Source organism: Staurois parvus, unplaced genomic scaffold (genome assembly GCF_062004578.1).
Source record: "Staurois parvus isolate SC_StPar_1 unplaced genomic scaffold, SC_StPar_1.0 ptg000243l, whole genome shotgun sequence".
NCBI lineage: Eukaryota > Metazoa > Chordata > Amphibia > Anura > Ranidae > Staurois > Staurois parvus.
The window spans coordinates 15,139,024-15,165,957 of record NW_028318039.1 but is presented as its reverse complement, the minus strand read 5'-3'; the positions used below and the strand labels follow the sequence as shown (position 1 = coordinate 15,165,957).

General features: G+C 43.1%; 1 protein-coding gene across 1 annotated transcript in view; it reads right to left on the bottom strand.

The window, feature by feature from the left end:
• Positions 1–551: 551 nt before the first annotated feature.
• The window catches only part of LOC149459939 (uncharacterized), a 56,768-nt gene continuing 30,385 nt past the window's right edge, over positions 552–26,934 (bottom strand). The window contains exon 2 of the mRNA XM_089680481.1: positions 552–9,269. Coding sequence (XP_089536607.1) covers positions 1,577–2,599 — 1,023 coding nt within the window. The 5' untranslated portion in view covers positions 2,600–9,269 and the 3' untranslated portion in view covers positions 552–1,576. The remainder of the gene's footprint in view (positions 9,270–26,934) is intronic.

The following is a 26,934-nucleotide window of genomic DNA, read 5'->3' as shown; positions in this document are numbered from 1 at the left end:
AAAGAACAGTATAAATGCAGGCAGGGTACAGGACAAAGCACTAGGGACAAAATGTATGTGAAATGGTTTGATACAGTAATGTTTTACTGTGTGATTTTAGTGTATTTAGTGAATGTCACATTTTGATATTTTTAAATTTCCCGCCAGTTCTGTCCCTGTACGTCCTGACGTCGCAGGGAACGGAACCCGGACGACAGATGCCGGCATCGGCCGGAGGAGATGACCGGGGACGCTGCAGGGGGGAGATCGCGGGAGCGAAGGACAAGGTAAGTGCAGAAGGGATCCCGAAGCAACGCTGCAGGGTAATCCCGAGTGTAGCTCGGGGTTACCACTTTTGGTGCTGAAACTTTACCCCGAGCTATGCTCGGGAATATCTCCAGGGAGGTTAAGTTGCATGGTGAGACTTTTGAAGACTTTGAAGACTAAAGTTTCGGAAAATGCAAAAAGAAAATGAAAATAGGTTTTGTCCTGAACTCGCTCCCCGTACTCCCTGAGTCTATGGGAAGCTATTCAAGCAGATAACCTACTCTGCGCACACAATAAAAAGACGATTTTAACTTGTCTGTACTTTATTGGCACATTGCAGATAAATGGTAAAACTATAAACAAGAAGATAACATACAATCACTATACAATAAACATCACAAACAAATGACACTCAGTATAGCTAAGATCCTCTACTGTACAATCTTAGCTACCTACAGAAGGGAAAAATGGACATCAATTACCTCCGATGCCATCAGATGGAAAGAGATACAGTTTGGTGCTTCTCTCATGTAGAGAATCATGGCTCCTATGAGGTGGTTTACTTCCTGTCTTGTGGGAGGAGCGATGACCTCTACATCACATCCTGTCCTAACTAAACAACATAGCTCTGAAGTTTAGCCAGTAGGTGGCACAAGAGAACAGACAACAAATCTGTGAACAAACATGACCACAATCAAATGCAAAACAACATCACTACTACATAGGTCAATCTTGACCTTGAAGTCCTCAGAAGGGAATGTATTCTGGGGACAGGACACTCCCCGTCTGGCGTTATCCAATGCCACTGACATCATCGTTGGGCACCAGTAAAATCAGGTCTGATATTGGTCTGAGGAACAGTCTAACTTCACCTTGTTTGGAAGTCTTAACTTCGACCTTCCTAACATATCCATCTTTGCTTAAGAACGTCTGGGTGATAAGTCCCAAGGGCGAGTCATTCCTGGGTGTTTGGCAGTCTTTAACACGTACCACATTGCCTTGTTTCAAGTCAGGTTTGGCAACTTGCCACTTTTTTTTTGGGTTGTAGAATTTGAAGGTACTGTTTCTTCCACCTGTCCCAGAAGGTGTTAGCTAGGCATTGCACCCGTCTCCATTGACGTTTGAAGAGATCTTTTGTAATAAACTCCATGTGGGGCACTGACTTTAGAGGTTGACTTTTTGCTATTAATACAGTCAATTTCCTTAACAAAGGTCTCTTGCTGAACAGTACGGATGATCAGATGTTTTGCTTGCTCTAGATTGGCCACTGTGTAAGCACTTTTACAGTGGTGCCAGCCTTTGCAGTCAGTTTCTTTTTCAAAGGAATGAGCTATATGTGATAAGCAAGCGATGGCTCTAATCTCCATGTAGAAAACCTCCTAAAACAATGAGATCTGAGCTGCTGGAGTGAAGTCACTGTGACTAATGTAGACACTTGTGGACGGACCTCTGCATTCTCGTTTGCATCTATCAAGCAGAAGGCCTCAGAAACAGAAGTGCTGTGTTCTGAGTTGTACAGAAATGCAGGGCCTTTGAACCACATTGTATCCTTTAGACGGTTGGCTAGAACGGCTCTGGTTGCTAAGTCTGCAGGATTGTGGATGGTTGATACAAAGTGCCACTGTTTTGGATGTGTGGATCTCCTAATCTTCGACACCCTGTTGCTGACATAGACATAGAAGCATCTGGTTTCGTTGTAGATGTACCCCAGGACTACTTTGCTATCTGTGTAGAACTCAGTGTCTTTGATTTCTAGGCCCATCTCTCTAGTTATCATGTCAGCTAGCTCTATGGCTAACACTGCAGCACAAAGTTCTAGCCTAGGTATTGTGTGTTCTGGGAGTGGGGCAAGTTTCGCTTTTCCCATAACAAAACCTATATGGTATTGTCCTGTCTTAAGGTAAGCTACCGCGGCAATTGCCTTGACGGAAGCATCACAAAAAACACATAGTCTTTGGCTTTGGACTTCTGTACTCGGTACAGGAGCATATGAGCGAGGAACCTGGAGGTTAGACAAGGCTGTTAAGGAATTTCTCCACTCTGACCACTGATCTCTTTTTTCAGGGGAAAGTGGGTCATCCCACTTCACTGTCTCTTGAGTCAAGTCTCTTAGAAGTGCCTTACCTTCAATGGTAACTGGAGCTGCAAATCCCAGAGGATCATACAAACCGCTTACGGCTGACAGAACACCTCTTCGAGTAACAGGTTTCTTTTCTTGACTAACATGGAAGGTGAAGGAGTCTGATTTTAAATTCCAGAGCAGTCCAAGGCTACGTTGCATTGGGAGAGAATCAGAACCTAAGTCTAAGTCTTTGAGCTCACTGGAGCGATCTTGAGAGGGGAAGGCCTCCATCAAGTTTGTGCTGTTACAAACGATCTTGTGGAGCCTCAAGTTAGAACAGGCTAGATCTCCTGTGTTCTCTTGAGGAGGCTGATAGCTGCTTCATTGCTAGGTAGAGATCTTAGGCAGTCATCTACATAGAAGTCCTGTTCTACTAAGTGTTTCACATCCGACCCGTAAGTTGACTCACCTTCATGAGCCGAACGACTGAGTCCGTAGATGGCCACTGCAGGGGAAGGGCTATTCCCAAATATGTGGATTTTCATGCGGTATTCCACAATCTCGTTGGAAGGGTCGTTGTCTCTGAACCAGAAAAATCTAAAAAAATTCCTATGTTCCTTTTTTACCAGAAAACAGTGGAACATCTGCTGGATGTCCGCCATGAATGCAACATAGTCTTTGCAGAAACGGAGGAGTACTCCTATGAGTCTGTTGTTCAGGTCTGGGCCTGAGAGAAGGACATCATTTAATGACACTCCTTTTTCTTTAGAGCTAGAGTTGAACACGACTCTAATCTGTCCTGGTTTCTTGGGGTGGTACACCCCGAATATGGGTAAGAACAACACTCCTCGTTGTCTTTAAGAGCAGGAGCTAACTCTGTGTGGTGTTTTCAAATACATTGCCCATGAAAGTAACGAAGTGGTCCTTCATTTCTGTTTTTTTTTTCAGAAAATTGCTTTTGAGGGAGAACAAAATGCTCAAGGACTTGTTCCCTGTTGTTAGGCAGACGTTGTCTATGGGGTCTAAACGGGAGCGGTGCGACCCAATTATTTGACTCTCCCTTGGCTATCTCCTTCTCCATCATTTGCAGGAAGAGCCCATCTTCGAGAGACATTGCTACTTGTTGGTCTTCCTTTGTCCTGTGGAAGACTGTACATCCTAGGTGGTCTGGGTCATTATCACAGGCATGGTCATCTCTGTCTGGGTCTACGGAGGAGCAGGGCACGTGAGTACTACCTGGCAGTTCCTTTATGTCAAAGCTGTTGTGACACGGTTGAAAAAGGGAAGGACGTCCTTTATCAAGTATGTTAGTGAACATGCTATTGACCGTGGGGGGCTTGCGCATACTTCCCAGGCAAACGTTCCCTACGATGACCCACCCAAGGTCAAGTCTCTGTGCGAAAGAAGCGTTGTCGGGACCCTCAATTTGTTCTCTTACTTTGTGGACCTGCAAGATGTCTCTCCCTAGAAGCAGTATCACCTGAGCTTGTTCATCATATTTTGGCAAGAAATGGGCTATGCGCTTCAGATGAGGTTGGTGAATTGCTGCATCTGATGTAGGAATCTCTGTTCTGTTGTCTGGAATCTGGTTGCACTCAATTAGAGTGGGTAAAGGTAGGCAAGTCTGACCATCTAAGGATTCTATATAGAAAGCTGTGGCTCTCCTCCCTGCCGTCTCAACAGTACCTGCACAAGTCTTTAGGGAGTAGGGGAAGCTAGAACCGGTAATGCCAAAGGTGTCAAAGAATGTAGATCTGGCTAGAGATGAGTTACTTTGATCGTCTAGGAGTGCATACATCTTAACAGCTTTGTTTTTGTGGCCCTTCGGATACACTTGAACAAAACAGACTTTTGAACAGGACCTTCCACCTGCAGGATTATTATTATTATACAGTATTTATATAGCACCAAAAGGTTTGCTCAGCGCTGTACATTATAGTGGGAGACAGTACATTAGACAATACAGTAACAATACAATACACGAGGGGTTCGAGGGCCCTGCTCCTTGGAGCTTACAATCTAGGAGGGAAGGTATAGTGGTACAGGAGGAAATGGCTGTGGGGGATGGAGTGGTTGGAGGAGTGGAGGAGATCGGCCGTTAGGTGAGGGTGGTGTAGGCTTCCCTGAAGAGATGGGTTTTCAGGGTGCGCCTAAAGGTGAGGAGGGTAGGTGACAGTCTGATGGATTGGGGTAGTGAGTTCCAGAGGATGGTGGAAGACCTGGAGAAGTCCTGGAGTCGGGCATGGGAGGAGGAGACCAGGGAGCTAGAGAGTAGGAGGTCTTGTGAGGAGCGAAGAGTACGTGTTGGGTGGTATTTGGATATCAGGTCGATGAGGTAGTTTGGGACAGTATTATGAATAGCTTTGTACGTCAATGTTAGTAGTTTGAATTTTATGCGTTGGGCCAGTGGAGGGAATGACAGAGGGGGGTGGCGGTTGGTAAGATGGATGAGTCTGGACGCAGAGTTCAGGATAGACTGAAGCGGGGATAGTCTGTGATGAGGTAAGCCAAAGAGGAGGGAGTTACGGTAGTCGAGTCGTGATATAATGAGGGAGTGAATGAGTTGTTTATTAGTGTCTGGGGTTAAGAACGAACGTATTTTGGAGATGTTGTAGAGGTGGAGCCTGCATGAATTTGCCAGCGATTGGACATGGGGCTGGAAGGACAGATTGGAGTCTAGAGTGACGCCTAGAACTTTGGCTTTGGCTTGCGGGGTGAGACTGATGGTGGCGTTATTGGTCGTGATGGAGAGTATGGGGGGGAAGCACAGTCTGGGGGGAAAACTAGGAGCTCGGTTTTGGAAAGATTTAATTTGAGGAAGTGGAGTGACATCCAGTCTGATATGTCGTTCAGTAGGCAGGTGATTTGGGCGGAGACTGAAGGGGTGAGGTGAGGGGTCTAGAGGTAGATTTGCGTGTCATCGGCATAGAGGTGGTAGTTGAAGGCGTGGAAGTGTATCAGTTGACCAAAGGAGGAGGTGTAAATGAAGAAGAGAAGGGGCCCGAGTACAGAGCCTTGGGGGACCCCAACAGAGAGGGGGAGAGAGGGGGAGGTGGCAGTGTTATAGGTAACACTGAAGGAGCGCTGGGATAGATAGGAGGAGAGCCAGGAGAGAGCGGAGTCTCTGATGCCAAGGGAGTATAGTTTTTTAAGGAGGAGGGGATGGTCAACTGTGTCGAAAGCCGTGGAGGGGTCAAGGAGTAGGAGGACTGAGTAGTGGCCATTAGCTTTGGCAGTTAGCAGGTTGTTGGTGAGTTTGAGTAGGGCGGATTCCATGGAGTGTAGGGGACAGAAGCCAGACTGTAGGGGATCAAGGAGGTTGTTGTCTTTGAGGTGGGAGCTTAGGCGATTATAGACTAAGCGCTCAAGGAGTTTGGATGTAAATAGCAGCAGGGAGATGGGTCTAAAGTTATTAAGGTCGTGGGTTTTTTGAGTATGGGAGTGATGTGCGCGTGCTTTAGGGGGGAGGGGAATGCGCCAGCAGAGAGGGAGAGATTGAAGATGTGGGTGAGGGAGCGTAGAATGGAGGAGGAGGGTGACCGTAGGGGTTGTGTGGGGACAGAATCAAGGGGGCAGGTGGCGAGGCAGGCTTCGGCGAAGACCTTAGTGACCTCTTCAGTGGTAGCAAGGTCGAAGGAGTGGAGTGTTGGGGGTGTTTAGTGTGCGGGATGTTAGGTGGGGTGGGGGTCTGGGCAGTTGTGAGGTCAGAGGAGGGGAGTGTTGTGGGGGTTATCATGGGAGGGAGGCTAGGTGGGATGGATGACTGAGCATTGGCGATGTCCCTACGAATTGCGTCGATCTTGTTTTGGAAGTGGTTAGCAATCTCGTGGGCAGTGAGTGAGGTACTGGGTGGAGGTGGGGGGGAGAGAGTAGGGAGTTAAAAGTGGAGAAGAGCCGGTGAGGACTGGAGGAGAGGGTATTGATGAGGGTTATGAAGTAGGCTTGTTTGGCAGCATGGAGGGAGGAGGTGTAGGTGAGGAAGGCAGATTTGCATAGGGTGAACGCTTGTTGGGATCTGGCTTTGTGCCATAATCGCTCCAGCGCACGACTGCGTCGTTTAAGATTTTTGGTGTGGTCATTCTGCCAGGGTTGAAGCAGTCAGGGTCTAATGCTACGTGTGGTTAGGGGTGCTAAGGAGTCTAGGGCGGCTGGCAGCGAGTTGTTATAAGCAGTAGTGGCCAGGTCAGGGCAGGACAGTGGAAGGATACGGTCGTAAAGTCGGGCAGCTGCAAAGTGGAGAGGGGCAGGGTTCAGGTTGCGGAGGTTACAGCTGGTGATGGTTTGATGTTTGGGGGGGAGGTGTTTGAGGATGGGGAGATGGAGAACGTAATGAGGTTGTGGTCAGAGAGAGGGAAAGGGGTGTTTGTGAAGTTGTGGGAGAGATGAGAGAAAACAAGGTCCAGGGTGTTCCCGTCGGCGTGGGTGGAGGACTGTGTACACTGTGTGAGCGCAAAAGAAGAGATTAGGTGGAGGAGTTGGGATGTAGCCGGGTTATTGACGTTGATAGGGATGTTGAAGTCTCCAAGGATGGTGGTGGGTAGCTCTGAGGAGAGAAAGAAGGGTAGCCAGGCGGAGAAATCGTCGAGGAAGCGGGATACGGGTCCAGGAGGCCAATAGATTACTGCAATCCTCAGAGGGGTAGGAGAGAATAGCCATATGCAGTGGGCCTAAAAGAAGGAGAAGGATAGAGGGGGGGTTTGGGAGGACTTGGAAGGTGCTCAGCGGTGACAAGAGCATGGCGACCCCACCACCTCTACGACCACTCGGTCTGGGTGAATGGGTCCAGATGAGGCCTCCATAGGAGAGTGCCACAGGGGAGGTAGAGTCAGTGGCTTGGATCCAGGTTTCAGTGACCGCTAGGAGGTTGAGGGAGGGGGAGATAAAGAGGTCATGGATGGCGGTGAGCTTGTTGCAAACCAATCGGGCGTTTAGGAGTGCACACGAGAATGGAGGGGTGGTTGTGGGGAGCAGGGGGACAGGTATTAGGTTGAGGGGGTTGCAGCAGTTTGTGGAAGTAGGAGGGTGCCTAGTGCAGGATCTTTGCATACCTCGGAAACTGCTGAGGTGCTTGAACCAATTACTTTTTGCTCCCCCCGTGCTCGTTGGTATCGCTAGCTGGCTGGACGGACCAAGGAGCAGGGCTAGGATGAAGTGCTGAGTTGTGGTTTTTGCTGTCACACTCAGTGCATGATACACTAACCTTGCAGTCTCCAGAAAAAGGGTGATGTGGATGAGCAGCACTTGAAGCAGATGTGGTTCTCTCTTAGGAAAGCTTTGCGATCTTCTAGAGACATCTCACTGAAGGATCTGTATTTCAGGAGAGGATGTGGCTTCCTGTGTAGAGGACACTGCTTGCTAGGATCTCTGACTTTGTCCTCTGGGCGAGCGAAGTTGGATGACTTGTTGGAAAGATCTGTAGGAGAAACGTTAGTCTTGTGTACTGTCACCGGCATCCTGTGTTGTTTGAGGCTATGAGGCGTGGCTTGTGGCAGTGTAAAGTCAAAGCTGGGGTCGTTCAAGATCTTTGCTTGCTCTGAAACAAAGTCTTTAAACACTTCAAATGGTGGGAATGGTAGCTGGAACCTTTTCTTATGCTTGGAACCATATGTTACCCACTTCTGTTGTAAGTCATAAGGAAGCTTCAAAACTAAGGGTTTAATCCCTCTAGCTGCATCCAAGGCGGCGAGCCCTGGCAGGTCTCCTTCAGCTTTGGTAAATAGAAGTTCCTCTAGCAAGTCAGCTAGCTCTCTGAGTTTATGATAGCTCTTGCTTGGTATTCTGGGAAAGTCATCAATCCTCTTAAACAGTACGTTCTCTATCGCCTCTGTTGAGCCATAGCACTCTTCTAATCTGCTCCAGGTCTTTTTGAGCCCAGTCTTTGGATTTTTTATGTTAATGTTCCTGATCCTACTAGCGTGTTCAGCAGAGTCTTTCCCACGCCATTGGACTAGGAGGTCTATCTCCTCGGTGTGGGACACATCTAGCTTGGTTGGCATTAGAGCACATTACAGCTTGGTTGGCATTAGAGCATGATGGCAATTCACTGCTGCAATGAGAGTGTGGTGTGCGATCGTACCTGTTGAGAGGTTCAACATTGGGTTGACCTGTCTCATACCGGTTTGGGGTAGAAGGGTTGTTCTGACACTGGTATGGAGGTTGAGAGTCATGGTGTGCAGAGAAGTAGGCTTGATCTGTTACCTTCTGATGAGAGTTCTCTCGCTTGCAGCACTGAGGAATTTGGTTGTTTTTATGTTGTTACTTGCATTGTCTGGCTTGTTTCCCTGAGGACAGTTTGTGTTTCCTGTGGGAAGGGAATGTCACAGGTCTGAAGTGTTGGTCCAAGTACTCTGAAGTGCCTTGCGAGGGATCTGGCTCTCCTTGATCGGGACAAAGAACATTGCTGCGTTCGCTGCGTTCACTACTGAGTTTTATGGCTGCTTCTAGGGTTTCTGCTTCAACCGTGGCAGCTGCAGTGAGCTTCTCCAGCTTCACTTCTAGGTGTGCCTTTTCTAACTTCAACTGCAATTCTTGTGTGATGAAGGCAGCCCGTGTTTTTGCTGCTTCGGCTTTTGCGCGGGTGATGGTGGCCGCGTCACTGGCTGACACGACTTGCCGGAACCGAAAACTTGTGATCTCATTTTGCGTGAGGATGAGTGGCTGCGTGACATGGCTGCTTAACTGTGTAGCAACTTGTAGGAGCTGTATGCATGTGGCTGCAGTCTCACTGTGTTGCTTGGCTGTATGGAAGTGGCTGTAAAGTTGATTGCAGCTCTCTGCAGACTGTAGCTCTTCTGTATAGCCAATCCTTTTCTCACTCTGCCCAACCGGAGTTTTACTGTCCTGAACTTGCTCCCCGTACTCCCGAGTCTATGGGAAGCTATTCAAGCAGATAACCTTCTTTGCACTAGCCGGAGTTTTACTTGTCTGTACTTTATTGGCACGTTGCAGATAAATGGTAAAACTATAAAAAAGAAGATAACATACAATCACTATACAATAAACATCACAAACAAATGACACTCAATATAGCTAAGATCCTCTACTGTACAAACTTAGCTACCTACAGAAGGGAAAAATGGACATCAATTACCTCCGATGCCATCAGATGGAAAGAGATACAGTTTGGTGCTTCTCTCATGTAGAGAATCATGGCTCCTATGAGGTGGTTTACTTCCTGTCTTGTGGGAGGAGCCATGACCTCTACATCACATCCTGGCCTAACTAAACAACATAGCTCTGAAGTTTAGCCAGTAGGTTGCACAAGAGAATGGACAACCAATCTGCGAACAAACATGACCTCAATCAAATGCAAAACAACATAACTACTACATAGGTCAATCTTGACCTTGAAGTCCTCAGAAGGGAATGTATTCTGGGGACAGGACAGGTTTTTTTTTTTTACACAAAGGTGTCAATTTAATAAGATATTTCTCACACACAGCAAAGGCATACTTAGAATTATACCCTAAAACACAAACAAACACTACTCCTCTACTACCGCGTCCTCCTGAGTATGTTACCACATATGTGAGACTTTTTCAACATCTGGACTGATTATGTACCAAACATTGTATCTTGTGTATCACATAAATCAACCAATTGTGTCAAATGGTCAGCAATGGTCACCTCTGTACAAGTTTTTAGGAAATATATCTTAGTATAGCATCTTTCATAGCAGCCCCAGTTCCTATAAGCCAAGCAAACCTACTGGCTGCCCCCCAGGAATGCCATGTTCACTAGCCAGGAAGTACAGGAGGCTGAAAAACATAGTTCCTGTGGTCCCAGGAGTGCAGTTGGATTGCTGGGATTGGAGTCTCACAGGAACATAGTAGGATGTGCAGATGGGTCATTTAAGGTACAGGCAGAGACATGATCAGCAAACAGGCAAAGGAGTGGTCCGGGCAACAAGCAGAAATGTGGTCAATAAACAAGCCAGAATGGGGTGAGGGGCCAGAACATGGCGCCGCTGGAGTAGATTGCAGCTCGGATCCCAGACTGTATGCTGCCACTATCGTGTTCCCTCTGAAGTGGGAAGGCTGTCCTGGATCCCTTTATGATCCCAGCTGGTCCCAGATGGGATCGAGTGCTGGAGATGAGGAGGTGACAGCTGCAAAGCTGCTGAGTTGCAGAACCGGGACTGAGGAGAGAGGTGCCCGTCTGGATGGATCTGGAGTATAACAGACTGTGTAAAGGTAGCTGCAGCAACTGTAAGAGGGGAATTTCTATCCCTAAAGACACCGGGACCAGTGAGCAGGAGAGTTCGGAAGGTGGAGGCGGTCTGGGAGATTGCGCTTAGACACCTGGGTGAGTCCCAAAAAGTAAGACCCGGCGGATGAGCAGAGGGTCGAGCACAGGAGATGAGTCTCCCCCCTACTCCCAGGTAATCATCACCGGGGGACTGGAGACCCTGAAACCTCTCACTGAGACCTATTGGAATGTCCCCCCCACAGGAATAAGGATTGGAGACCTTTCGAACCCAGGAGAGCAATATAAGGCGTTATAAAAGTGTTATAAGAGGCTGCCTATATACCTGGAGCATGGTTGGGGATGGTGAGTTACTCTGCCTCACAAGATATTTAAACAGTTATTAATATGGAAGGTCTGGCAGTGAAAACTGTGAACCTGGAACAGTGGGGGGGCAGGGAAATTATACATATCGGGAGTTCTCGGTGAGAGGCAGAACTGTTCTATGTCTCGTTATTTCTAAAATCGCCTGGCTGGAGCCATAGATTGTATAAAAACAAAAAATAGTATAAATAAGAACGAAAGAGGTATGAAGAGCAAATCAGCGAAAGGGGGGGGGGGATCGAAGACACCCCAACAGAGTGCAAATGTTAGCACAATTAAAAAATACATTCATCCACAGGAAAATAGCCCAGATAAACGAATATGGGATAAAAAGAAAGAAGGAAGTAGAAACTTAGTTGGAGATCAACCTAAACTGTCATTTGGGGCTCAGCCGGAGAAACAGACTAATGAATCGATAACTGCAAACAGCGAACTGGCAGTAAGTACCAAGGAACATCAAGGAATTTCGTTACAATTACCCACAAAGAACGAGATAGCGGAAATGTTTGCAAAACTGGAGCTATCCATGAAAAATTAGATGGGGGGGCTACACAACGACTTAGGTCAAATACTATGGTGAGTGGAAGAGGCAGAAGAGAATATGGAAGCACAAGCCCAATTAATTGATAAGTTAGAGAAGCATGTGGAGGAGTTGCGTAAGGGAACAGATCAGAGAATGCTCTCATATAAATTAGAGGATCAAGAGAACCATGACAGAAGAAGTAATTTAAGGATCTGGAGACTGCCAGAAGAAGAACAAGGAGAGGACTTATGTGATAAAATAAAGAGAGTGTTTATTCCATTATTAGACCAGTGACTGAGCACCTGAAAGTTGAAAGAGTGCACAGGGTCAGGCGTCCACAAGGAGTGTCGGTGGAAAGTCCCAGAGATGTGATAGACAGAGAAAAAATCTGGAAAAGTCTACGTAATACTTTCATAAATAAAATATGAGGAGACAAAGTTGGATATACAGTATTTGCTGATATTGCACCAGAGATCTTAGCCAGAAGAAGGATGTTGAAACCGTTGTTAGATCGAATGAGAGAAAGAAAAGTTCAATATAACTGGGGCTTTCCAGCATGCCTGATTGGATGGAAAGATGGAAGATCTGCAAGGCTGAGTTTCCCAGAAGATCTGAGTGACTTTTGTGAAAAATTAGATTTGCAGAAAATAGACCTTGAAGGGTGGTCAGAGAGATCTCCAAAGAGTGGAGGGCAGAGGATGGAAGGGTGGCAGTGGGTGTCTGGGATGAGATAGTAGGGTGGGGTTGATTGGCGAGGGGGCGGGGATGGAGACAGGGGAGACGGGAAGAGTTCCTTTTTTTTTTTTCCTCCTCTCTCCCCACCTTGGCCCCACCCCTCATTCCTCCCAGTCAGCTCTCCCCCATCTGTTTTTGTCTCCTCCGCCCTCAACCCTTTTCCTCCCCAATGTATGATCTGGGGGGGAGGGGTGGGGGGAATTTTGATGTGGTAGGTTGCCCGGAAGCCAAACTCATGGCCAAACTCCAAAATAACTTATGGTATGAACTAAAGATCAGAGTTGGCGTGTGTGTTTCGAGTCTCACCCTAAAATAGGAATAGCGAGTGGGGAAAACCCACGACAGATTCCAGGGCAATATGTAGGATAGGGGGGGTTTTAGGGGTAAGATAATTAGGGGGAGGGGAGGGTGGGTAAGGGGATGTTATAGTTGGAGAAGGGAGAACGTCCATATCCTAAACTGTCTGTATCTGTTTTCTCCTGAAGGAAAGCCAGTAGGTTAATGTAACTATAGCAGAAATTTGTGTGATTAAGTTTATGATCTACAATGTGACAGGGCTGAACTCCCTGATAAAAAGATATAAGATACTCAGGGAAATCCATCAATACTCTATCGAAGTGGTGTTTCTGCAAGAAACACATTTAATCCACGATACAAATGTTAAATTATATTCAAAGTATTATCAGTGTGGTATTCTGCTGACTCACCAGCTAAAGGGGCCAAAAGGAGTATTAGTTGGGTTCTCAAAAAACATCAATTTTTTCCTAGAAGGTAGATTGGAAGATCCAGAAGGTTGGTTTCTAATTTTGAGGGGAAAATTACAAGGATTGGAATATACACTATCTAACATTTATTGCCCAAACAAAAAGCCAGTGATATTCTTAGATGGGGTGTTAAGGAAACTCTGAATTTAAAAAGGGAAGTCTGGTCGTGGCTGGAGATTTCAATCTGTGTTTGGATCCTCAGTTGGATGCATCATCATGTACACAGGTAGGAAATTGAAATTATTGAAGAGGTTATTACATAAATATCAATTGGTGGATGCTTGGAGAGTGAAACATCCAAGAGAAAGAGATTATACCTTCTTCTCTCATGTGCATGGTTCGTATTCAATACTGGACTATATAATGATAGAGCATAGACAGTTGGAGTCATTGGTTAGTTCCAACATTTCTGATAATGCTCCTGTCATGATAAGACTACAAGTAGCAGAAGGCCAGGATAAAACAACTATATGGAGATTAAATGAAACGATCATACAGGACCCCAAAGTAAAGAAAAGGTTAAAGCTGGAAATTGAACCATTTTTCAAGCTCAATGAGACTAATGAGGTTTCAGTGGCAACAGTCTGGGAGGCACATAAAGCATACAGTTGCAAGAAAAAGTATGTGAACCCCTTGGGATTACGTGGAGTTTTGCATGAATTGGGCATAAAATGTGCTCTGAACGTCACAACAATAGAAGAACATAGTCTGCTGAACATAATACTACACAAACATTAGATGTTGCCATGGTTTAATTGCACATAACATGTAAACATTCACAGTGCAGGGAGGAAAAAGTATGTGAACCTTTGGACTTAATAACTGATGACCTTCCTTTGGCAGCAATAACCTCAACCAAACGTTTCCTGTAGTTGCAGATCAGACCTGCACAATGATCTGGAGTAATTTTGGACCACTCCTCTTCACAAAACTCAGTGTAGCAATATTCTTGGGATGTCTGGTGTGAATCGCTCTCTTAAGGTCATGCCACAGCATTTCAATCAAGTTGAGGTCAGGACTTTGACTGGGCCACTCCAGAAGGCGTATTCTGTGCTGTTGCAGCCATTGTTTTGTTGGATTACTTGTATGCTTTGGGTCATTGTCCTGTTGCATCACCCATCCTCTGCGGAGCTTCAATTGGCGGACAGATGGTCGTACATTTTCCTGCGAAATGTCTTGATAAACTCTGGAATTCATTTTCCCATCAATGACAACAATCCGTCCAGGCCCTGAGGCAGCAAAGCAGCCCCAAACCATGATGCTCCCTCCGCCATGTTTTACAGTGGGGATGAGGTTTTGATGTTGGTGTGCTGTGCCTTTTTTTCTACACACATAGTGTTGTGTGTTCTTCCCAAACAACTCAATCTTGGTTTCATCTGTCCACAGTATATTTTGTCAGTAGTGCTGTGGAACATCCAGGTGCTCTTTTGCAAACTTCAAACGTGCTGCAATATTCTTTTTGGACAGCAATGGCTTCTTCCGTGGTGTTCTCCCATGTACTCCATTCTTGTTTAATGTTTTCCTTATTGTAGATGTGTCAACAAAAATGTTAGCATGTGCCAGAGATTTCTATAGGTCTGTAGCTGACACTCTGGGATTCTTCTTTACCTCATGCAGCATTCTGCGCTGTGCTCTTGCAGTCATTTTTACAGGACGACCACGCCTAGGGAGAGTAGCAACAGTGCTAAACTTTCTCCATTTGTAGACAGTCTGTCTTATCATGTAAATAAAAGTGCAGCGCTAGAAAAATAACAAAAAATCAAAAATCAACGCACATAAAGTCAATAAAAATAAGTCCACAAAAAAGGGGGGAGGGGGGGGGGGGAGGGAGGGGAAAGGCCCTAGGCCAAAAAAAGTCTCAAAAAAGAAGGACGACTTCAAATGCCCATACACACTGATCAGAGGTGTATGCACTGTGGTAGAGATGGAGTTGAAGATGTAGTCAGGGAACAGAGGTAGATGTAATCCCCTGGATCAGTGAAGATCCCCAGATCAAGGAAGCACACGTTCCACAAGACAGCAAGGAAGCAGTCACAGCTCCACCAAAGAATACCACCACTCCTTCACTTCATATCAGCGGCATCTAGGAGGAGATACTCCTCATGAAAAGAAAAGCCCATGGTAAGATATAATAAAAAGCATTTAATGAAATAAAACAGGATGCATCCAGAGTAAGTATATGAAAATGCACACCGCTAGCAAATAAACATGAAAGCTAGCAGTGAAGGCGGAACAAGACTAACCGTCCTGTCAGATGTAGTGGCCGCCGGAGCTCCCCAATGCTCCGACGGCGTGGCGTCAAGGCGTGCGCAGGTTCCTCCTTACGCGTTACGTGCCAAGCACATCCTCAGAGGAAAGAACCGGTTAGCTCTGGGAGAAGTCATTAAGCTAGGGCCTCACATACTTTTTCCTCCCTGCACTATGAATGTTTACATGTTATGTGCAATTAAACCATGGCAACATCGAATGTTTGTGTACTATTATGTTCAGCAGACTGTGTTCTTCTATTGTGACTTAGATGACGTTCAGAGCACATTTTATGCCCAATTCATGCAAAACTCCACGTAACCCGAAGGGGTTCACATACTTTTTCTTGCAACTGTACATTAGGGTAATATTGATATCCATAGGAACAGAAAAAAAGAAGGAACAAAAAAAAAATAAAGATGGTGACAGAAGAGCTTTATAAGCTGGAACAGCTACATAAAAAAAAGACAGGAATGGAAGTATATCAGAAGAGAATTTTTAAGAGAGATGAGTTAAAAGATCTTATGGAACAAGAATCAAGGAGGATACTTAATGGGGTCTCAAAGGAAAGACACCAGTGAGGGAATAGACCTGAAAATTACTTAATGAGAAGGTTAAAGTGTAAGAAATCTAAAAATTTCATAGAAAATGTTAGAGATGGGAAAGTTGAAATAGTGTACGCTACTTCTGATATTGCTAATAGGTTTCAAAAATATTATAGTGAACTTTATGATTTGAGATGTAGAAATTAAAGGGACATGGAGATGGAAAAAAAAGAATTAGGCAGAAATATTTAAGTGAGATAAATTGGTGTAAAATATTTAAGTGAGGTTAACTGGTGTAAAGGTGGTCACAGACACCGTAACTGGTGTGACGGTTATCAGGGACACCATGACTGGTGTAGCAGTGGTCACGAACACCGGAACTGATGTGATGGTGATCATGGACACTGTAACTGGTGTGGCGGCGATAAGGGAAAATTTGAGTGGATGGCAGTGAGTTTGGACAATGACTGGTGATAGTGAGTTAAAAAGAACATTTTTTTTTTAACATTTCTCATTTTTGTTTTATTTTTACATGCTGTCACCCTAGCAGTACAGCGTCTCCATAATGACACTACTACTCTGAGGGGGGTGATTAGGATTTGTTTTTATGCTGTGCTTGCTTTTGCAGCCATGATGGCTGCAAAAGCAGTCATTTTTCACTCTCTCCAGCTGCATTCCTGCAGTCATTGAGAAATACTGTGATAGCTGTGATTGGCCTCAGCTATCACATGGCACAGGTTGCTGTGAATGGCCCTGTACTGTGTGATTCCTGTGACTGTGCTGGGTACAGCGATCAGTGTTTGGCACTCCCTGCGTACATCCACCCTAATCGGCACTGCTCCCGTCCAGCTGTTTATATACTTTAGCTGAACAGGAAGTGGTTAAAATTAAAATAAAACTACACAGTTTTAAGGAGAAAAGCTGATAACACTAAGCACTAATAGCTATGGAATTTGCCTCTAGCCCTACTCTAAATGAGTGTTTCAATTTGTTATTTTCTGTATGTGCCATGTTGCTTATTAATAGGAGTAGGGATTGTAGCAATCATGCACACAGAGATGGACGCGGTCATCCATTTTGCTCCAAACCCCTCCATATTGTATCTCTCTCTCCCAAATCAGATTTCTCTGACATCCCCCTCCCTCTCTGTTGAGTGACATGTGGTCTGTTTGTTGCAGAGATCACAGGCAGCAAACTCATTGGGAGGGCGTCATGGCTATAAAACCTCCAGCCGAGCTGGTGCCTAGATGCCTGTTAGCTCGCAATCTTGGATATTGTAAGACCATAAACCTAGCCCTCACGGAGCTTCAAAAGACATGGCAGGGAGTCGTAAAACAGACTTACATTTTAAAACCCAGTTTTCCATATAATTTTATATCTCCAAATAGGAAATAATTACACAAACATGGAGCACATATTCGGATGGCTCACTTTAAGACAAGTGGCCTGGTATATTACACCCCCTAGCTGGCATATACAGGAGAGCAGAAAATTATATCTCTTTAACCATCCAAGCAGGTATCTCATATTTCATATGGAGACGTTCCGCAGAAGATTCTAGGTATTAATCTACTCGTGGATAGAATATTATATGTACCTAGGAAAAGTTATTAGCCATAGTATAATTTGTGAAGGCTTTGGTCATAGCCTGAGCCCCCTGCCTACACAACCCCCTCCCCAAATTAGGCCATTGGTTCTCTGCTTCAGGGAGACGCCCTGCTGAGTTCCTAGATAAAGGCTGTGGTACTTGAAGTAAAGCTAAGCTGAGTTGAGTAAAGTTGAAGAATCTCCCTTTTTACATCGGAACTAACTTTGGGAGATAAGACCCTTTTGGCTCTGAAACCTGATCTGCTTAACCCAAGGTGAATGGCAAGTACTTTATCCCTCTAAACTTCTTTCTGTTATCTCTTTGCTGTGCTATTGTTTTCTGTATATTTATATATATATATTGGCTACATCTTTTTCTGTAAATATTTTTATTGCACCCTTTTGACCTTTTAGTAATAAATCTTACTTTCTGAAAGTGTTGAACTGTTTCTAAAGCTCTTTAATGCAAACTAAGAATCCCTGTCTCTGAAGAGCGCTACTGTGTGTGTGTTTTAAACTTCGGTATATCTCTGCCTGCGGTGACAGTGGTATACCAACGATTATTCAAACATCATAGTGTTATTGCTGATATTGCCGAGTTTGCTCTTTCTCTGTACAAAAAGGAGGTGGTGGCAGTGTGAAGGGTTAATTGTGTAATTAACCTGACCCAGTAACAATCGCTCCCAGGCTGCCGGCACACAGGTTGTGTTCCATTAGCTGGAAAATCTTTGTGCAGGGTGCAGCTGGGCGTGGTGTTGTTACGCACGTGCGGTTTTAGATTGGCTAGTCCTTCGGTCACGAATTTGGTGAGAAGGGCTGGGGTCTGACGCCGCAATTGTCACAGGGATCACACTTGCAAAAGTGGTGGTATGTCATTAGTAGTCAACTAAGATCCCTATTTTTTTTAAATGGACTACATTTGCTAACTAAGTGCTGTGGAAATTGCTTTGAGCACCTGTGGTGAACTGCTATGTTGCTGCTTATAGACTGATAAGCTGCATGCCGAACCATTTTTTTACCCCTTTAGGTAGTATTTGTGAAACATTACCCACTAATGTAAGAAAAGGACCTATATAATCTATTAATTATAGTAGATATCACACTCTAAAAAAGATCCTCAATGCTGGAGAGGGACACACATTTTGATATATTTACCAATATAATGTTAGAGCAGGAATCTCCAATCTTTAGAGTCCCAGGGGCACATTGTATATTTTACAAATATTTGAAAAAATCAATTTTATAAATGAATGATTAAAATTTAAATGTATGAATAAACACACTCCAAGAAATATACTGACATCAGAGCTCCCCTTTCACATCAAGAGCCTCCCCTATTAGATTAGAGTACCCTTTCTCCCCTTCCATCAGGGTGCTCCATTCATATCTGAGCCCCTCAATCACATCATAAGCTGCCTTCATATCAGTGTCCCCCTTTCACATCAGAAGCCTTCTCATCACATCAGAGCCCCCCACACATTAGAAGCCCCTCATCACTAAGAGCCCCATTGCACATCAGAAACTTTCCCATCACATCAGAGCCCCCTTTTCACATCCAAAGCCCCTATCATATCAGAATTGCTGCAGGCTAGTAAAAAATCTTGTCTGTCAAATGTTACCCACGTCCCATAATTCAGAGACCCCTGTGTTAGAGCAGTGATATCATCCCCCTGGCATCCATAGCTCCATGACTTTGTAAGCTGTATGATATCTCCATCTGTGCTAAAGAGCTTGTATGGAGGCAGCTTCCCTGTCAGCTCCTGAGTCGCTGTTCCCATGGCTGTCTGTATACCTGAACAGTGGCTGCATCTGATTGCATACAGTCACTGTTCATCTGAATATTTTTATCTTGCTTTTTCAATTTTTAATTTGAAGCTTATCATGCCAGATGGCATGCAGGTCCTCTTTGAATTTTGAAGGGAGGCAGCTGAGAATCTAAACAGACCTTTACCAGGTTCTTCTTTAACTGCGATATTAAAAGCAGGTTACAGTTAGGTAACCCTTGATAAATATACCATGCGCTGGTGTTTGCATTGTATTTGTGTAACTGCATACATGGTAATTTTTTTCTGTTAAAAGAAACTGCCAACCCTTTTAATTTTTTTTTTATCAATCAACCATACTTTGTATCAAACACTAAAAAGGTAACCAATAACCACATATGATTAGAATTCATGCAGAGAAGTGGTTGGATTTGCATAGAGTTAGGTTTCCTGCTGTGCAATTACACCAAAGCTATCTCTAAGGGCGTTATAGATATGGTAAGGTGAAACAGAACTCTAGTCTTGAATTAGTGTGCTCATGTAAACGATCAGAGAGTGGAAACCTTCAAGCCCTCTATTCAGTTTGGTAAACACTTGCTTGTCTGTCACTTCCTTTTGTTTCCTATTAAAGTGCAGTTGCCACCTTATCTAGCAATAGCTCCTTTTAAAAAGTAATGTTCTTGCAAAGTAATCTTTCATCATCATGGCCAGCACAGCATTTATCTAGCAGTTAATGGTTAATTAATTTTGAAAATGTATATTACAACACAATAAAAAGACAGAAAAGCAGGAATGGACAATGAAGTTGAATGTCCCTTCTTCAAATTGACTCCTATTTAGTTCTTCCAATGTCATCCAAAACACAGATAACTTTTCTTTCATGAATTGTTCTCCTGAATGATTTATACATGTTGTGTTATCTGAGGCCTTTTGCAAGTTCCCTTGTGGATTCATCCAGCCATCAACTGCACAATTGTTAATTTTAACACTATAAAAGGTTCTGATGAGGGAGAGATAGGGCATTGGTAGAAGAATTAATTGAAATGTATCTTCCAATCGCACCAGGTCTTTACAAAAATGAAGTGTTTGGTTTTAAAGATGAAAAAAATTTCCATTTGTGAAGGCTGTGAGACTTTAGGGTGAGCTGACGAATAGATAAATTAATTGTTTCCTCTTTCTATCCATTATGGTGCTGTGCAGAAAACACCCTTGGGCAATCTTCTGTTCTAGGGCTAAAGCTAAGATATATTTAAAATATGTTAACGTTTAAAAAATAAAAATGACTATTATACCTAGAAAATCAATGTATTTCATTCCTTTTAAAGGAAAAGGGTTAATTTGGAGATTTAGACATTAACTCTACAGCACTGTTTGTTTTAATGACAAATTCAGCTCGATAACTAATGCATATATTTTTGTGATCCATCAACTTCTTTCTGCTGTACTATGTAGCTGCATTACACAAGGAAATTATTAACACTTATGACAGTATGCTGTTCTGTAGAATTCATGTTAGGTCTAGATGGGCGTTTTAGCCCCCAGGGGGTGTAGATATAATGCTAGCTACCTTCCTGTTTGTTCTTAAAGCAGAGATCCACTCACTCTGTAAAAAAAAATAAAAGTCATCAGCTACAAAAACTGTAGCTGCTGACTCTTAAAAAACAGCCACTCACCTGTCCCACGATCCTGTATTGCCCCCATGGCAGCCCGTTTCACTGGCCGTCCTGCATTCCAGGCATCGGCATCTTCAGTGTGGGCACCCGACTGTAACAGCTTGCAGCTTCACAGCTGAGCGCCCACTGCGCATGCGCGAGTGCCTCAACACGTCCTGAATGGCCCCGTCGTCTTCTGGGACCTATCACATGTCTCAGAAGACTTCGGGGAGGGTAGGAGGACAACTTCCGTTTCCGATCACCTAGGCGATTGCAGCGGAAGTGGGAGTGGGTACCTGTCAAATTCGGGTACGTATTCCCCCCTCCCCACTCCCCAGAGGTTTCAATCTTTAATGGGGAGCGGGGGACCAATCTTTAAAGCGGAACTTCCCCTTTTGGGTGGAACTCCGCTTTAAGGATGTTCGTCTCCTTTTTTATTATATCTGGTGTGTATCTGATATAATAAAAAAGGAGAAGATCATCCCTAAGGACAAACAGGAAGGTAGCCGGCATTATATCCATACCTCCTGGGGATAAAACACCCATCTAGATGTAACAACAACAAGGTCCATATCTTGAGGTGAAAGCATTGGAGAAACAGTGGTGGGACCCACTTGCATGCTGGTGGGGAGTTTTGTCCCTATTGTGCACAGAGAGGAGGAAAATATTGGTTGGAGATAGAAAATACGTTTGTGGAACTATACACATTGCAATGGAACTATAATTTTGTTTTTTTGTTCACACTTTCTATTAGATAATATTGTTTGTTATGCTTTGCTAGTTTTTTTTGCCTTCCTCTGGATCAACTGTGGGTATAGGTTTTTTTTTTTGTTTTTTTTTTATGGTTGAACTAGATGGACTTGTGTCTTTTTTCTGCCAGACTAACTATGTAGCTATATTTGTTTCACAGATTGTTGGCGTTTTGTTGTTTATGTCTATGATATATGTATATATGTATTTGAGTTCTATGTTGCATAAGTGAGATTGATATACATAGGAAGTGCCACATGTTCACTAACAATTATTTACTAGAGTTACTCTTTATCATAAATATAACAAATGTTATATCTATATATAATATATCTAATGTTTTTCTGTATCCTGTTGCTTTCTTGGTTGGTTAACCATTTTCCCTGCAAGTGGTAAGTAAACATACCCATTCACCATGTTAGTTCAAGTAAAGACATGGGTTAGGTATTGGTGATGCATTATCATTTAGTGTTTCGCAATCTTTTGGCATGTAAGAAATCTTATGACAGGAAAGCTCTTTCCTGGTTCGGGAGAATTAATACATTGAAAATGAAAGATTTTGAAGATTTATATATCTTTTCCAAATGGTTCCAGTATACAACCCAGGCTATTTTTTCTGTAAAATGCAGAGGGCCTTTACAGCTTTCATATGGGGGTCAAAATATCCCTGGTTAAATCATAAAGTGCTTTCTTTGCCTAAAAATGGAGGAGACGTGAATTCCTCAGATGCTGTTTTGTACTATCAAGTATCGGTCCTAAAAAGGATTCTAGATTGGTTCCACTATCACCAGGGAAAACTGTGGGTTCAGCTCGAACAATTGTTATCCTCGTTGGATCTACAAGCTCTTCCCTGGATTCCCCCCTTTCAGAGAAAGGTACCCTCCCAGTACTTACTAAACAGACACTGGGCCTATGGGATACCTTGGTAGAGCGTCTCCATATTTCCACCTATACTGGCTCTATGATGCCTCTGTTTGATAATCCATTATTACCATAGGGGTACATCATCATACTCTAGGTCCTTGGACTAAATTGACTGCTGCTTGCTTTTAATCCTGTCAGTTGACAGTTCCCTTCCCAATCCTATGGTTTCTATCTTGGATGTACATGGAACTGTAAGTTTTTTTTTGCAATAGTGAATTCATTTCTTGCTTCAATTGCAAACAAAAACCTATTTCCCATCCTGCTTCATTTGAAGATTTATTACTCATTGATTTGACCCAAGGCAAGCAATATTTTGTCCCTTCTTTCTCATCCAAACCTTCTGGCCTATACTGTCAAGTGGGAAGTGAGAGAATAAAAAACTCAAATTAGCGAGAAAGATTGGGAGAAAGCATTTATTCTGTCTCACAAGCTCTATAGGCAGCTGTAATGGTAATGCTGGGTGCAATAACTAAAAGCAAGTCATGTACACACACACACAATCGACAGGTAGTCACACACAGGTACTTTTAACCAGCATTTACACCATTAATTATTCTACGCATGTGAAAGACCCTCTACCAAATGAACACCTGCCCTGGCATATCATAGCATTCACCCAGCACTCAAAGAAATAACAGAATCTAACTGCAATATTCTTGCTCTGTCAAAACCTCCACTTTTATTATCACAAGACACACAGAAGGATATATCTTATAGTCATCACAATCTGCATAATAACACACACCAATAATAATGTGAGCATTACAGCATGAAATAGCCACATTATTTGACAGTCACAGCATAGCATTAATATATTACCAAAGTTATGTGAAGGCGGGATTCAGGGTCACGGGGAAGCCATAAATGCAACCAAGCAATGATCATATAGCCTTGGCAAGAGTCCCAGCGTCAGAGTGTCCCCTGTCACTAGGAGACTCCCAATCAATCCTGTTTAAACTCCCGGCTTTTAAACCATTTTCCTGGAAGCTTTCCTGAAGTCGGCGGGCACCACACCCACTCTAGGAGGAGCTAGCAGAAATGTTCCTGGAGGATAACAGTCACGCCCAGCCACCATATTGAATCAACATCCTTATCTAAAAGTCACACTTTTGCTTCAGATCAGCTTCTTATCTACACTGAACATCTTCTCATCTACCCTAAACCTAAAGATTGCTAACTTTTCAAGCAAGTAGACATATTTAAACAGGTTCTTATCCTTTAATGTGACATTACTAGATGTCATAAACATGTTCAATCCCACAAACAAGTTTTTATCTTGTTATAAGCAGTCTAATATCTTGTCACTCTGTTGCTTTAGCTTAGAGAAATGGCATCAATCATTTCTCATGCTCCTGGCATTTGGGAAGCAATGCATTAATGTAAAAATTACCCAAGAAACAAAGGGTCCAAGGCCAACACATTTCATAGGCATTACAACAGCACAACACAAGAGAAACACTTTAACATTCTGGCATGATACACTTTCTATCCACAAAGTTGTTGTCAATATCAGTATGATGCTCCATTATCCCTACAAATGGGATGTGTTCATTTAAATTTTTTGCCATATATGTTTCTTGTTTACTCTGTACCTTCATTATATATGGAACAAATATTCTGTATTGATGACATTTTTCACTAGAAATATTGAAATATAAAATTCTGTCATGATGGTACAGGTGTCCAGATACTCTACATTGTCAATATCCCTCTAGTTTATGTTGGTGGTGTGAGAGCCAAAAGGGTACTTTGCTTCATATATGGGCCGCATGCGCCCTGATTAAGAGGTTTTGGGCCTCTCCTTTGCAATTCTATTGTAGTGACAGGGACTTTAAACTTTAATACTTCTCTGATTACCTTATTGTCCATATTGCCAAGTCCAATTAGAACTGCAAAATGTGACATACTTTGACATTTTTTGACAGCAGCAAGAATAATAATCACTAGACATTGGAAATCATCATACTTTGGATGAATGGATACTGGAAATGTATTCGCTTATGGATTTGGAATATTTATCAGCAGTGGAGCATGATAGCCTGGATAAACATGTTGTGACCTGGGCTACTATGAATACATTTTGTAATACTAAAAAGTTTCATCTTTTTGTCTTAAGGTGGTTTTAGGTCACGGTGGAGAATGGGGGGAAGATTGGAGGGAAGGGGAAAAGAAAAAAAACTTTTCTTTTGCTCCCCCTTTTTTCCCTCTTTTCCCCATTCCCTTTTCTTTTTTCATGTGTTTTGGTTAGGTTTTTAATTTGAAGCTTAGTTAAGTTCATTCCCTTTTTTATGAGGTTTTGGGATCTGCATGGCACTCGTGGAGTGCTTGACAATCCCACTATTTATAAGTCTATATTCAGAACATAGGTGGCTACTTTGTGTATGTTAGGTATTGGAGTATTCCCAAATCCTTATATGTTACTATGAAATCTTTGGCATGTTAAAAGTTTCAAGAATATTGTACATAAGTGGGGAAAAGATACAATTTGGGACTACTCAAGCACTGTACTGAAGAAAACATTCATGATGTAAAGCAGAAATAGTGGCCACTCTATACTGCTCAGTAACCATATGGAAATGGACAATTATGAAGCCTTTCATCACTATCAACAAATGTCTGCTCAGGTGTGGTCAGAACATCTCCTTACTGGTGGTTAATGATTTCCATCTATTGTATTTGTGTGATAAAAATGTTTGTCAGTTCTCAAAACAAGTGGGGGTATTGTTCTTGTTTATCTCTTGTTAGTATAGTAATTATGAAGCCATTATTTGCCTGTCAGATAAATAGACCTAGTCATTCATTCTAGTTCCCTGAGACATTGAAGAGTGATTTTTCACTATCTTTAAGATGCTGAGTGGTATAATGGGAATACTATGCCCTGGGCTCAATACCACATGCAGAGATGCTACTGAGCAAAATAGAACTGACTGTTTCTACCATATTAGACTCAAGACAGCTCTGCCTAAGTAGGTGGACAGTATTCTGCAACTCCCAGAGTTTAGATGTGTTTATCCACTTTATTTCTATTTTGCAACTTTAAATGAGTCAATTACAGTAATGGGATTTATTTACTAAAGTGCAAAATCAGGCACACTTCTGCATAGAAACCAATCAGCTTCTAACGTCAGCTTGCTCAGTTAAGCTTTGGCAAAAAAACATGGAAGCTGATTGGTTTCTATGCAGAAGTTAGAGCGATTTTACACTCTACAGTAAATAAGCCTCAATGCGTCAGTTCACTTTCTTCTGTTTGGTTATTTTGGTTGCAGGTTTTCCAATTTTTCCATAGAAAAGCCAGTTGTCATGCTCTAGCCTGTAGTGTTCATTGAGGACTACCAGTGCAGGATGCTAAAAGATTGATTTTTATTAAGGGCAGTACTGATGCTATTTACAAACAGTAAGATTCTAGGAAGATCTTTTTCTTATCTGACATGTCTGATTGCTTTTAATAAATTTTGAACCAAAGTGCTGGTGTACTGTATATCTGCATTGTAAAGAACAACCAGAAATCACACAGAAAACTCCAGCCACAAATCTCTTCTTTGAGTGTTGAGTTCTCCAAGATTATCTTCTGTGGCTGTCGCATCTAATATTCTATAATATGTTGCAACTGTTTACCTTTTGCATCATTGCCTAACTATGGGGCAAATTATGAACTAAGGTGTCCGTTTATGAACGCTGCTCAGTTCTCCGGAATTATCGGAGAACACAGTTCTCCTGCAAATGCCTTTTATGAAGCGGTGTAGATCAGTTCTCTGAACAAAGGGAGAACGATCTACAAACGCTGGAAAACAGCTGCTTTTACTATAATCTCCCAAGATTACAGTAAAAGATTAGTTTACTAAGCAGAGGTAAATTATCGCTGCTTAGTTTGCAGTTCCTCCGATTCTCCAACTCTGGGCTGGAGAATCTGGAGGGAGAACACAGATCGCCAGTGAAGGGCTGAACATGTTCTCCGCTGATCTCCTGAGTGTCATAAACTGTGAATCACCAGAGAATAGCTGCGATCCTCTGAATCGCAGCTACTCTCTGTGTCATAAATGGACACCTAAATGCTTGATCTTAAGTTTAGCTTACACAGCTGCAACACACAGGTTTCACAGGGACAGGGAAACCAAAGACCTTTCAGATGATCTGAGCAGAGCAGCTTAATAATAGCAGCAATATTTGAATTCTGAGCTGTACATGTTTATCATTTATGTTAGTCTGAATCAGAGCAAATGACTTCTGTATGAACAAGTCACAGGAACTATACCATTCATAAATGAGCACCAATGTGTCATTCTTGTTAAAAACAAACTTTCTAAAAAAAGTTTAAATACGAACTTCCAAGAACTACAAAAGACCATTTTACTTCCATTTATTGGAGAAAGAGGCTTTAATAATGCTCCTTTGTATCACAGGTTGGAAGCCATATTACATGTCTCTTAATGGATTTGAAAGATTCTTACACGAGGAAACTATTAGGCAGAAATATAATTTCTTCAATACCCTTTATTCACATCTATTCTATGAGAATAGTCACTAACACAGACATTTCTCACATCATCAATGACATTTTTTCCAGTTGT